The sequence below is a fragment of the Girardinichthys multiradiatus genome, chromosome 6, assembly GCF_021462225.1.
Source record: "Girardinichthys multiradiatus isolate DD_20200921_A chromosome 6, DD_fGirMul_XY1, whole genome shotgun sequence".
NCBI classification, from domain to species: Eukaryota; Metazoa; Chordata; class Actinopteri; order Cyprinodontiformes; family Goodeidae; genus Girardinichthys; species Girardinichthys multiradiatus.
This window is the reverse complement of record NC_061799.1, coordinates 44,314,042-44,327,593: the sequence shown is the minus strand read 5'-3', so window position 1 is coordinate 44,327,593 and position 13,552 is coordinate 44,314,042. Positions and strand designations below refer to the sequence as shown.

The window sequence follows — 13,552 nt, the reverse complement described above, 5'->3', positions numbered from 1 at the left end:
GTACTGGCTGCTGGCATTTCTGTAACCTGGATGGTAAAAACTAAAGTTTTTAGATTTTGTTTCCTGAAGCTCTGACTTCAAAGACACGGTGCTCTTATTTTATCTTCATAGCCTTAATAAATCACTTTGATGTGGGATTGATATAACTGACATAAAATGGATTCTCTATGTCCGTTTAACGTTTTATGACAGATTTTATGAAGAGACTCAGTTTATGATCTTTTTACTGAGGATGGTTCGGCTTATTAAAACATTATGGCAGTCATTAATTATTTAACAGTAAACTACTGCGCACACTGAAATATTCCAAAATTACTCATCAACACTGTTGTTCAGCAGATAGAGATGAAACAAAAATATGTAGCTTCTCTGAGCATCTATTTAGACATGACATGCTTTAAGGAACCAGGAGAATAGTTGACCAGTGGAGAACAGAAGAAAAAAGATCTACCTGAAACTGAAGAAACTGTCCATTAGAAGAAAATCCGACCACAAAGAAAAAGCCCAGACAATTCTTTCCTCTCCATTTATCCCCGCAGCTTGGATTCCAGTGTGTTTCCAGTATAGATAATTCAGTCCCTCCAGTAAGTTCTGGGTCTGTTCAGGGGCGTTCCTCCAAGGGGGATGTGCCTGGTGAACTTGAAAAGTAAGGCATCCAAGAATCATCCTGATTAGATGCATTAAAAAACTTTTCTCTTCTTTTCTCTAAGGCAGAGCTCAGCTACCTTACAAAGGAGGTTCATTCCAGGTGATGTACTCAGGATCTTCTTGCTCTAATGGTAGTCTTCTCATGACCGTAGATGAGGGTCTGAATGTAGATGGACCATCAACTTTCAGCTCAGCTCAGACTTTACCTGGACAGACAGGAGCAACACCTTCATTTCTGCATGTAATTTCAGACCTGTGTATCTTTCTCTGGCTCCATCCTACCATCACTTATGAACTAGACACAAAGACACAAAGATACTTTAACTTCTCCACGTGAGACAGTCTTACCGTCGACCATGAAGCAGCATTTCACCGATTTTATCCAAGAACCAATGGCATGAGAGCAAGTGGAGTTGACTCTGTCCAACTGCTCCACCTTCAGCTGTCTTTGTTTCAGTATTAATTGAAGATTTTGGATTTGATCCTGAAACTCTGTTTTGCATCTTCAGGTCCTGTCTAGAAACCTGCCAAATGGATCAGTGAGAAGAGTCCTTGCCACACTGGGAGGGAGCTTGGCTATGTGATCAATACGAGGACACATCTCTTTCTTTGGAAGACCAGAAGGGTCAAAAAAGACACCCCCACAATGCATATTCATACAGTACCTCTAAAATATCGCATGATCTTAAGCTTTTATCAGGTACACAGGACACATGTGTACTGGACAATCAAACTCCATGACCCTTTCAGCAACAATGGTGGGGGAAGACCTGGCCCACTTTTTGGTGACAGGATCCTCAGAGGTGATCAGTCAGAGCCTCCTCACCATCTCACCAGGCTGAGACTCCTGTGACAGCTGAAGCACAGTCTCCAGTCCCCTCTCTTTAAACTTCAGGCCACTACCTCAGTCTACCACATTCCAGGCACTGAACCAGTTTCCCATGCAACACTGCAGAGGCATGCCAACTATAAATGGTGACAAAGAGGCTAAAAAGCAAGGTCCCTGGGTCTTCACAAACATGTTGACACAACAAGGCCTGATCACTTGGATTTAGGGCCTGCCTGGTTCATACGTCATTCCTCTGAATTTGCTTAGGTACTGGACCCGAAAAGCAGCTAAAGACCTTCACAAAGTCTGGAGAACTGTTGATCACAACCATGCCAAAGAAGGTTTGGAGATACCAGTCAGCAACAAGAAGACTTCCATTGTTTAAGTTATCTAACATGTTCCTTGCCTGGACAGTAAACGTTAAACTGACATGCATGAACAGCATCCCCTCCCGGGCTCCAAATAGACTGAAGCCTGACTACTCAGATTCGGATCCTGAAGGAAACCCTTACAGTGACAAACATCACATGGATCCAGAAGGAGCTGAACCTGATCTCAGTGACTCTGAAGTAAAACTTGCCACTCTATTCTCTGTTCCCAGGAGAACGTCCTAAAGATTAAATGACCCTTTAAAACCTAATTCCTGTATTCAGATGGTTGTGTGGGATTAACGAGGAGTTAACCTGCCCCCCACTACCTTGTGGCTCTCGCAGGATGCATTGGATTATCCTCTGGCGCCCCTTTAACCAGCAGCCGAGGGGGCGGGCCCTCTCCTGTGAGAGATCTGCTACCACAGATGGTGGAGAAAATTAAAGGCTGCACGCTATGGGCAGAATCAGAACTAAAACCCAGAACAGCCTCAATACCCCCTTCACCCCTGGGTGAAGCTTTCTGATCATCAGAAAATTAAACTTTTAATTTGACTTAATTTCATGTCACTCACACCTAGGTGAGTGTAATGTTTGAGAAGAACCAGGAATTTGGGAATTTTCCACAGAAAAGCTCAGTGTTTCCTGCTTTCACATTATCTTAATGAGATGTCTTAACAGCGATGCTCCAACGAGACAACAGACCCCCACAGTGGCCCAATCCACAACAAATGCTCCAGGCCAATTAGGGATAAGAATAATGGAACTTAATCAAATCAGTATTGCTGATTTGCGGTCTTTCTCGTTCCACTTAGCTCCTGCATTCACCCCCACCCCCTCACAGTTTAATATTGCAGGCAAGTCAAGACTGGCTTTGAATGTGGGGAGGAGGGTCTGCAGATCAAAACTTTACACTGTGTGCTTAAGTTTGAAAAAAAACAGGAGAGATTTTAATTTACCAACATGTTTAAACCTGTTCTTAGAGTCCATTTCCCCACATCAAAAGATCTTCAGTTGTCAAAATTCTCTGGTTTTATCCCATTTATCTGGTTTGATGCCATCTAGACGTGAATGTTCTGCTCTACAACACCTTGACTATATCTGCTCCTGGCATTTCTTTGGTCTTCTCTTTGTGTCTATGCTTGAGTTTTTCTGCTTCAGTTCTTGTATTTTATAATGATGTTGCACATTATACGTTCCCTGGTTAGGTTTTAACAGTCTGGGTTCTTCAGGCTCACCTTTCTGACACACCTGGTCCTGTTTTCTCATTTTCACACCTGCAGGCCATCAGTCATCACCTCCCTGAGTGGTTTTCTTGATCCTTGCTGTTTCCTGGGTTCACACCAACATTTGTTTTCATGTTTCCAGCTTCAAAAGCATTTTTGTGGGTTTGCTCCAGAGATCTGTGGGAATGCCAACCTTTCACCGTCCTCAGTTTCCAACATGATTATTTCATGAAATGATTTTCTGAACTGAGTGAGTTTGCAAACAGAAAACAATGTTTTGTCTTTACTTTCTTCCCTTTTCAGACTTTGTCACCAGAGGCTTATTGCTTGAATAAAATGATTTAAATAAAAATACTGATGTAAAAATGGGCGTTCCTGCTATGGATGCCGTCAGATTTGTCCTGCGTCCTCAGAATCTGTGTGAGAGGAAACGAGATTTGTCACATACACATAACAGAAGTCATTTAGCAGAGAGAACAAAAATTAAATGTATTTCTACTCAAGCAGAAAAAGTAGTTGTTCCATTAAATTTTACAGTTTCTGTTAAAAACCTGTTCTCGTCTGTTGGTACCAAATGGACCGGGTTTTATGTCAGGGTCTCAGACATGTCGAGTAATCTGCAGATGTAACAGGCCTCATCAGCACCAGGTAACATCTGCTGGGTGGTGAGTTTGTTGCATGATGGTTGAAATATGGTGTGAGGAATAATCTTATGGTGTAAAGCCCAAACAGATGAACAGAAGCTGCTGAAGCTTAGAGTGAAATTAGTGAGATCTGTCTGAAAAAAACAGACCGACAGACAGTTCTAGGAAAGCTCATGCACAGCCAAACTCCTGCAGTCAAACTCTGCATTTAGCAAGAATCTGCAGGTTTCTAAAGATGTAAAACTCTGCTGATGTGTGTTCAGTAATGAATAAAGTAATGCATGGACGAGTCAGAACTCCATTGGGATCAGCAGGAAGTGATTTCCACCCAGCATGAAGTCCACAAGGGTCCTGCAGTCTAAAAAGTGACCTACTTCTGACTCTGCATTAACTAATAAGCTGCAAATTATTCATCATGTTGTCAGGCTTCAGAACTTAAGAGGTAAAAACAGAACATGGAGGGATCTGTGCAGGGTTAGGGTTAGAGATCCACATCTTGATTATCATCAGAGATATTTTCACTTCATTGCAGTGAAAATATGCTGCTTTACTTCCATCCAACATTGGGTCAAGGAGGGTCCTGGAGAAAACCCCAGACATTCCTCTTCCCAGTGGGGCTCTCCAGCTCATCCCAGGAGATTCCAAGGTGTTTCCATCCATGAAGGGATACAGTGCCTTGCGAAAGTACTCGGCCTCCTTGAACTGGTCAATCTCTTGCCACATTTCAGGCTTCAAACATAAAGATATAAAATTCAAATTTTCTGTGAAGAATCAACAACAAGTGGGACACAATCGTGAAGTGGATTGAAATTTATTGGATGTGTCAAACTTTTTTAACAAATAAAAAACTGAAAAGTGGGGCGTGCAATATTATTCAGCCCCTTTACTTTCAGTGCAGCAAACTCACTCCAGAAGTTCAGTGAGGATCTCTGAATGATCCAATGTTGTCCCAAATGACTGATGATGATAAATAGACTCCACCTGTGTGTAATCAAGTCTCCGTATAAATGCACCTGCTCTGTGATAGTCTCAGGGTTCTGTTCAAAGCGCAGAGAGCATCATGAAGACCAAGGAACACACCAGGCAGGTCCAAGATACTGTTGTGGAGAAGTTTAAAGGCGGATTTGGATACAAAAAGATTTCCCAAGCTTTAAACATCCCAAGGAGAACTGTGCAAGCAATCATATTGAAATGGAAGGAGTATCAGACCACTGCAAATCTACCAAGACCCGGCCGTCCCTCTAAACTTTCATCTCAAACAAGGAGAAGACTGATCAGAGATGCAGCCAAGAGGCCCATGATCACTCTGGATGAACTGCAGAGATCTACAGCTGAGGTGGTAGAGTCTGTTCAAAGGACAACAATCAGTCGTACACTGCACAAATCTGGCCTTTATGGAAGAGTGGCAAGAAGAAAGCCATTTCTCAAAGATATCCATAAAAAGTCTCGTTTAAAGTTTGCCACAAGCCACCTGGGAGACACACCAAACATGTGGAAGAAGGTGCTCTGGTCAGAAGAAACCAAAATCCAACTGTTTGGCCACAATGCAAAACGATATGTTTGGTGTAAAAGCAACACAGCTCATCACCCTGAACACACCATCCCCACTGTCAAACATGGTGGTGGCAGCATCATGGTTTGGGCCTGCTTTTCATCAGCAGGGACAGAGAAGATGGTCACAATTGATGGGAAGATGGATGGAACCAAATACAGAACCATTCTGGAAGAAAACCTGTTGGAGTCTGCAAGAGACCTGAGACTGGGACGGAGATTTATCTTCCAACAAGACAATGATCCAAAACATAAAGCCAAATCTACAATGGAATGGTTCACAAATAAACGTATCCAGGTGTTGGAATGGCCTAGTCAAAGTCCAGAGCTGAATCCAATCCAGAATCTGTGGAAAGAGCTGAAGACTGCTGTTCACGAACGCTCTCCATCCAACCTCACTGAGCTCCAGCTGTTTTTCAAGAAAGAATGGGCAAGAATTTCAGTCTCTTGATGTGCAAAACTGATAGAAACAAACCCCAAGAGACTTGCAGCTGTAATTACAGCAAAGGGTGGCGCCACAAAGTATTAACGCAAGGGGGCCAAATAAAATTTAAGTTTTTTTATTGTTAAAAGTTTGACACATCCAATAATTTTCATTCCACTTCATGATTGTGTCCCACTTGTTGATTCTTCACAAAAAATTAGAATTTTATATTTTTATGTTTGAAGCCTGAAATGGGACAAGAGGTTGAAAAGTTAAAGGGGGCTGAGTACTTTCGCAAGGCACTGTATACACAGCTAAACAAATAAAGGGAACACTCAAATACATCCTAGATCTGAATGAATGAAATATTCTCATTGAATACTTTGTTCTGTACAAAGTTGAATGTGCTGACAACAAAATCAGATAAAAATCATCAATGGAAATCAAATTTATGAACCAATGGAGGCCTGGATTTGGAGTCACACACAAAATTAAAGTGGAAAAATACACTAGAGGCTGATCCAACTTTGATGTAATGTCCTTAAAACAAGTCAAAATGAGGCTCAGTATTGTGTGTGACCTCCATGTGGCTGTATGACCTCCCTACAACATCTGGACATGCTCCTGATGAGATGATGGATGGTCTCCTGAGGGATCTCCTCCCAGACCTGGACTAAAGCATCCACCGACTCCTGGACAGTCTGTGGAGCAACGTGACATTGGTGGATGGAGCGAGACATGATGTCCCAGATGTGCTTCAATGTCTTCATCTTGCAGGAACTGCTGACACACTCCAGCCACATGAGGTCTAGCATTATCCTGCATTAGGAGGAATCCAGGGCCAACCGCACCAGCATATGGTCTCACAAGGGGTCTGAGGATCTCATCTCGGTACCTAATGGCAGTCAGGCTACCTCTGGTGAGCACATGCTGCCCTCCAAAGAAATGGCACCCCACACCATTACTGACCCACTGCCAAACCGGTCATGCTGAAGGATGTTTCAGGCAGCAGATCGCTCTCCATGGTGTCTCCAGACTCTGTCACGTCTGTTACATGTGCTCAGTGTGAACCTGCTTTCATCTGTGAAAACCACAGGGCACCAGTGGCGAATTTGTCAATCCTGGTGTTCTCTGGCAAATTCCAAGCGTCCTGCACGGTGTTGGGCTGTGAGCACAACCTCCATTTGTGGACGTCGGGCCCTCATACCATCGTCATGGAGTCGGTTTCTAACCATTTGTGCAGACACATGCACATTTGTGGCCTGCTGGAGGTAATTTTGCAGGGCTCTGGCAGTGCTCCTCCTGTTCCTCCTTGCACAAAGGTGGAGGTAGCGGTCCTGCTGCTGGGTTGTTGTCCTCCTACGGCCTCCTCTACGTCTCCTGGTGTACTGGTCTGTCTCCTGGTAGCTGCACAACAGATGTGAAATTGATTGTCAATCAGTGTTGCTTCCTAAGTGGACAGTTTGATTTCACAGAAGTTTGATTTACTTGGAGTTATATTGTGTTGTTTAAGTGTTCCCTTTATTTTTCTGAGCAGTGTATTTTCCTCATTTAGATCATGGTATACCTCAGGGTACCCTACTCACCCCTTACGATGTGGCCGGATAACCTCCACACAGAGGGGTCCTGTGGTTCAGTTGCATGGACCATCTGTATCCAGCCACCCTCTGGAAGCTCCATGTTTCCAGGACTTTATTTTTCAGTCATGATCTATATCTCATGACCATGTCTGAGGGCTGTAAATTAAATTTATGTCCAACTTGAACACATTGATTGAAACCAAATATTTAAATTCAGCTTTTAAAGACACACACACCCTTTTCTCCCATCACTGTCTGCCATTAGATCACGCTAAATGTTTCCTGTTTTACGTCATTAACAAGTGCTAAAATTATTTGTATTTGCAAAGTACCAGAACATTTTTTATGTATTTGTATGACTTTATTCAAAATTCTGAAGTTTACATACATTCCACTAGTTTTGGGTTTTCTTCTACAAGCTTCTCACAAGTTTGCCATAATTTTGACCCATTCCTTCTGACAGAACTGGTGTAACTGGGTCAGGTTTGTAGCCCGCCTTGTTCACTCACACCTGAGATCAGAGCTTTGTAATGAACACTCCAAAACACTCTGTTGTTTTTAAGGCAAGGAAGGTTTGTTGGTAAAGCACATTTCAGCAACAAGACAATTGAAAGTTCTTTACATGATGAAAAAAGCACATAGCACTGACATAAGGAAGTAAAGCTGAACTACAGACTGGAACTAATGATTCAGTTTGTAGTTTAAATGAAACAGCCAACCCTAAACAAAATGTGAACCTTGAATTAAAAGATCCGAACGCTTCAGGGTTTTAAGCCACTTGCTAACTGTTTTGGTGGAATGCTTGTGCTCATTGTCCGTTTGGAAAACAATTTCATGCCCAAGCTGCTCCTGGTTGATGTTTTCAGATGCTGCTTCAATATTTCTACATAATGTTCTTTCCTCATGATACCATCTATTTTATGAGGTGCACCAGTCACTTCAGCTGGCCTATACCCCCACGACATGATGCTGCCTCCTCTGTACATCAGTAGTGTTCACAGATTCAAACTTTATGTCACTCATAGAAGCAGCGTGTTGCACAAAAAAAGCATCCACCAACTAACCTAACAGACGTTGACAAAGCCAACACTTTGATTTCAACTGTTCATACCGTCACCTGGATGTGTACCTAGATGGTACCTAACTTGACCCATCAACCTTTGGCTTCTGTTGATGATCAACTGATGCTGGTACTTTCTATTTGCTGCACTAAAGGGGTTTGTTTGACAGCATTGACTGGATGGTCCAAAACTCAGAACAAGAGGAAGGTCTAAGGAACTCAGTGAAGAACCAAGATTGATTCCTGACTCTCACAAGCTGGAAATCTTTTAGAACCTTGTGTGTAAGCTGTCATAGAAAGTACTCCTTGCTCAGTGATTTGGTGTTTAGCTGCGTTTCTTTCATGGATGGTATCACTGACATCGCTACTGCTGCCACCAACTCTGTGCTGTTTATGTGCTGTTTATGTACTCCTGGTACTCCTGGATCCTGTTTCCCTGTCCGTTGTGCCCCTTTCTGCCCCCAGCTGGTAGTACAGCTGCTCATACTGGGCCTGGTTCTAGTTCTACTGCATATTTCTTTCTGTTGAAGAGAAGTGGTCACTCTCTTATGTTACCATTGGCTTGTTGAGTTTTATAAATGGCTGCAACATGAACCACGTGAGGCTGACCTGAAAGAAATCATTAAAGTCTTCCTTATCTCTGCTCTGGTATCCCTCTGCCCACCTTCTGGAAACTCTTTAACCCCAACCTGGAAGCTAATCGGTGGAGTTCTGGGGTGATTTAGGACAGCATGTCATCACTCTGCTGTCTGGCAGGCGATGAAGACGCCCAGGAGAACAGTTAAAGCTGCTGATGTGGAACCAACCATGTCCAACAGCACAACAGATGACCCGTCGCTTCTGCTGCCTCTGGCATGCTGGAAAACTCTGCAAGGGACAGAGAAAACCAACAGCTGCTGGAATGGAGGCAGCGAGCCAAATGAGTCTGCTGGTCCATGTTGGAGGCGTGCCAGAGGCGTCCAGAATGGATCTGTGTAAATATTAATCCAGTCAACACGGAGGGTTTAATGAGTCGTGTTGGGTTCTGTTTATACAGATGAAGCGGCATCGACCGCATGAAGACAGAGTCAAAGTGAAACAGACGTTTAACAGAGACACTTAGACACATCAGCATGATGAATGTTGGACGAAAGATGTAAATATGAAGACAGTGCAGCAGCACTGATGGACCAAAACCCATTATGAAGAATGAGGTGGGAATTTAAAAATCCATCAAATTTTGTTTCCATATTTCTACTGAACAAAACTGATGCAGCTGGCAGCTTCCTTTAAAGTTTTATAATCAGGTGTTCTACATCTCCTGGTTTTGATCAAAAGTTCTGGTTCCTACAGAACATGAAGGTGATGAATTGCTTAAATCACAAAGACTCGTAACTTTAAGATATTTTCTCCTAGATGACACTGACAAAGGGTTCTGGTCGTGTGGATTTAAAGCGTCTTTAGTCGGCAGAACTTTACTTTGTGAGAAAACTTTTTAGCTCAATTCTTTAACCCATTCCGGTCCGTAGTTTTGCTGTTTAAAAGAAAACCTTAGTTGTCTTTAAAATAATGCACTGCTGTCATCTCCAGACTCAAAATGCCAAACATGTAAAATAACCCAAAAAGCATAACACAAAAATCCAAACTATATAAGTCGGACTATTTTTACTTCAAGGAAAAACACCTCAGACTTCAAGCAGAAGCACCACAGAGGAAGGACCTCTACGGATCAGAAGAAAGTAGCCATCGTGTCATTATGTTGTTTTTATTGATCCTCTATAGATTCTCACCAACACATTCAGTCAGAAACAGGAATTAAGAACAAGAACAGTTTCAGTTTTAGTCTCCATTCAGTGTTTGGACAACAGGTTCTCCCTGCTGTTCTGCAGGGACCTGCAGGAGGGAAGTGGTGGATCAAGATGCCTCCTGGACTCTTCACTTTGGAGGTCTTCCACGTACTACTTCTTAGGAAAAGACCCTGGTACAGATCAAGATCTTACTAGAAGGTCTATAAAGCAGTTCCTTCTGGCCCGAGAAAGACTTGGGATCACTCTGAAGTTGGGGAGAGGGATGGGTTTCCCTTCTGGACCTGAACTCGCATGACTCGAGCCATTTTTGTAACAACTTGTTTTTTGAATCTTTTTTGATGTTTGTTTTTATGGCAGGTTTTATCCGAATATGCATAAAGTCCACCAGCTTGTTTAGCTGCTGTACAATATCAAACTGTAGCCACTAGATGTCACTAAAGTCCAGACACCAGACCTTTAAAAGCGAAAATAGCAAAATAACGATGTCCTAATTTGTCCTGTGTGAAACTGGGCAAATTATACTACAATCAACACAGCTAAGATATAATAACAATTAGAGAAAAAAATTAAAAGCTCACATTCACCAAGCTTTTCCTCAATGAATAAAAAAATAACTTAATCATTTAAATATGAAACTGCCTAATTTTAAAACCACATCTAAATTATATTTGATAAAGGCTTTAATGGAAACCTACACTAGTGTGAAACAGAATAAAATGTACATGTATAAAATAATGAATGCTGAGCAAGCTAAATTAAAATATTAGATGCTGATATTTATGAGGGCAAAATATCATTAACGTCTGTAAGAGATTTTTAAAGTTAGAGTTGTAATATTTTACTGTTTAGCACTAAGTCAGTCTCACACCTGCCATTCATCAGCAAGCAGGTGTGAAACTGAGGTTGGTGGTTTAAATTGAGATGTCTTGTTTGATTTTTTTAGTTACATGTGCTGACCTGCGTTGCTGCCTTTGGTTACCAGAACATTGCTGCACGGTTCATTCTTTCTGAAAAGGGAAAAACTGTTGAATAAACCCGGAATATATTATGATGAAATATGGCAGCTCTGATCAGATGTAAAACTTTCCACCGGATCAGATTTATCCCGTCTTGACCATTTTATTGCTGGTGCATTTTTCCAGGTATGGGCTGAGGATGATCAGGGCAGGATTTGTTTTTAGGGCGCAATGAAGGCTATAGATGCATTTAACAAAGTTCAACCTGACCTCCTGCAGTGTTTTGCATGTGCACCTCTTCTTCTTTGGCTTTTTGCTGCAATGTGTTGGTGCGTCTAAGGTGTGCGCGCGTGCGTTACGAGGCGTGGAGGTGGAGGGGAGTGTTGCATCCTCTCACGTGACCAGACTGCCTTCTCCTCTTCCTCCTCCTCTTCAGTCCGGATCTCTTTGTTGTGGTTGCAGCTGCGCGCCGCCCTCGCCGCCCTCGCCGCCCTCGCCGCTTGTCTGCCTCCCGGGGGACGCGCAGCCGGAGCGCCCCGGTGCTTTCAGGACGTGAAGAGTCTGTGCGGGTGTGACATCAGTGCGTGTCTGATAGAGCTGCTGTAAAAGACGCTGAGTTTCGGAGGAGGAGGCACGGATTGAGAGGATGCTGCTGCCGCTGCCTCCACCCTGGACGAACCGGACCGCCTCTGAGGCTTCTTGAACGAGGAATCCTGCAGGAACCTCTCGGCTCATTATTCCTGCTGCACCTCAGACCTGAGCAGCGCTCAACCGGCTCTCTCCTCTCCCGCATTTGGAGCTCTTCCTTTGCGGGACGCACCGTGAGGACAGCCGCACTATTAACTGCGTTTATTCGGGAATTACGTCAAAGTGTCTGCAGCTCCTGAAGCAAACCGAACTGACTGCGGGGTTCGGGTCTTCTCCATGATGCTGACGGGCCCTGGGAGGTGTCGCCGGCGCCCGGGCGGGGCTGTCCGGTGCCTGGTGTCCGCCTGCCTGCTGTCTTTGCTGCTGTACCTGCCGGAGGCTCGGGCTTCTTACCAGCCGCAGAGCGGAGAGTGCAAAGGCAAAGGGAAGGAGTGCTCAGGTAAAGCATGCTGCAGCTAACATCATGGTGTTATGAGGTGAATCTATGTTTAATGCTGAGACAGGAGGGTGCAATACCTGAGATGCTGCAGCAGGAATTAACATGATGAAGATAATATTCTCTGAGAGACTCCTCATGGTTCTTTCGATCTCACTTTGAGCTGCAGATAACAGTTCAGGCTGCAGAGCTCTGAATGTCAGGGGCAAACAGAGGAGTCTTAATTCTGTGTTTTTATGTTTTCCTGTCTTTAATAGCCTGTTTGGGCTCCAGCAGTTCCTCTTGCATGCTGGCTTAAATCACGGAAGCCCTCAGCAAGGACTTGGCATGAAGTTTTTATGGCTTTGCATCTGCAGTTCATGTTCCTCTAGTATGCTCCTGTTGAGGCTCCGGATGGTCTCCTGATCCTCTCCGGTATCTTTGCAGGGATAAAGTGCTTAAAGGGATCAGAGTCCAGTTCTTCATCATTAAGACCTTTTATTAGGATAAAGCCTTTAAACCAAATCGGGCTCTACTTCTCGTAATGGAAATGTTTCATTAGGGTTTCAGCCTGATGGAGATTTTATGAAAGATAAATCTGTTTGCTTTGACTGAACAACACAGACAAAGGGCAGAAACAGGGATTTGGTCTGCAGCATGTGATGCTTTCTGCTCTTTGCAGAAATGCAAACATTAAACTTTCAGGATATCCCAGTGATTTCGCAGCAGACTCGAGCGACAGATCCAACAAGTTACAAAGACAAAAGCTCTTACTTAAGATCATCGACAAGCTCAGAAACAATGCCTGACTGTGCAGACTGGGAACGGTGGTAATTCTGGTAGGAATGGGAACATACTGGTGGAAATGAGAGCTGTTCTGTGCTCCGTTCAGAAAACCGGATTCATAAAAATATTCCAGTACTGCTGACCTCGTCTTTGTGGCTTAGCTTTTTACAGGTTGAATGAAGACATGCTCAGCCTTTCAGTCTGATCCATTTAAAGGATGGCAGGTTTTGTGTTTATAGCTGGAGTAGGCAGGAAAATAGCACTCTGATAAACTGGACTAATCCAGTGTTGGTTGCAACACAACCTGTGTTTTTCTAACCTGAATCAAATCGTTTTTCTTACAGTCCTACTCAACACATTTCTATTGTACATTTCACCTCAAAAATTGTGGAGAAAGTGACATTTCAATATAAAACAAATTCTACAAATGTAGAAGTCGACTGAACCTTTTAATTTCATCTAAATTTATAGCTGGCATGTTTTAAAACGAAATAACTAAATAAACATCCAACTAACGATGGTTGTTCAAAATATATACCCTGACTCCTTATTCTTACTTAGAAATGTGCAAAGTATCCGACCACGTTGTTCTCATCTGGGTGTTTCACTTATTTTATTATTAACACACAA

The 13,552-nt window shown here is 43.2% G+C and overlaps 1 protein-coding gene and 1 long non-coding RNA gene across 4 annotated transcripts in view; one reads left to right on the top strand and one right to left on the bottom strand.

The window, feature by feature from the left end:
- Nucleotides 1-449: 449 nt before the first annotated feature.
- Nucleotides 450-3,171, bottom strand: LOC124870239. The gene is made up of 3 exons (XR_007038726.1): nucleotides 3,084-3,171; nucleotides 726-854; nucleotides 450-638 (listed from the first exon to the last, which is right to left on the bottom strand). It is a non-coding gene; the product is annotated as an uncharacterized LOC124870239 (long non-coding RNA).
- An 8,826-nt stretch (nucleotides 3,172-11,997) lies between these two features.
- The window catches only part of LOC124870231 (tomoregulin-1-like), a 96,964-nt gene continuing 95,409 nt past the window's right edge, over nucleotides 11,998-13,552 (top strand). For all 3 annotated transcript variants that reach the window (XM_047368790.1, XM_047368789.1, XM_047368788.1), the window contains exon 1: nucleotides 11,998-12,160. In XM_047368790.1, the coding sequence (XP_047224746.1) occupies nucleotides 11,998-12,160 (163 nt within the window). The remainder of the gene's footprint in view (nucleotides 12,161-13,552) is intronic.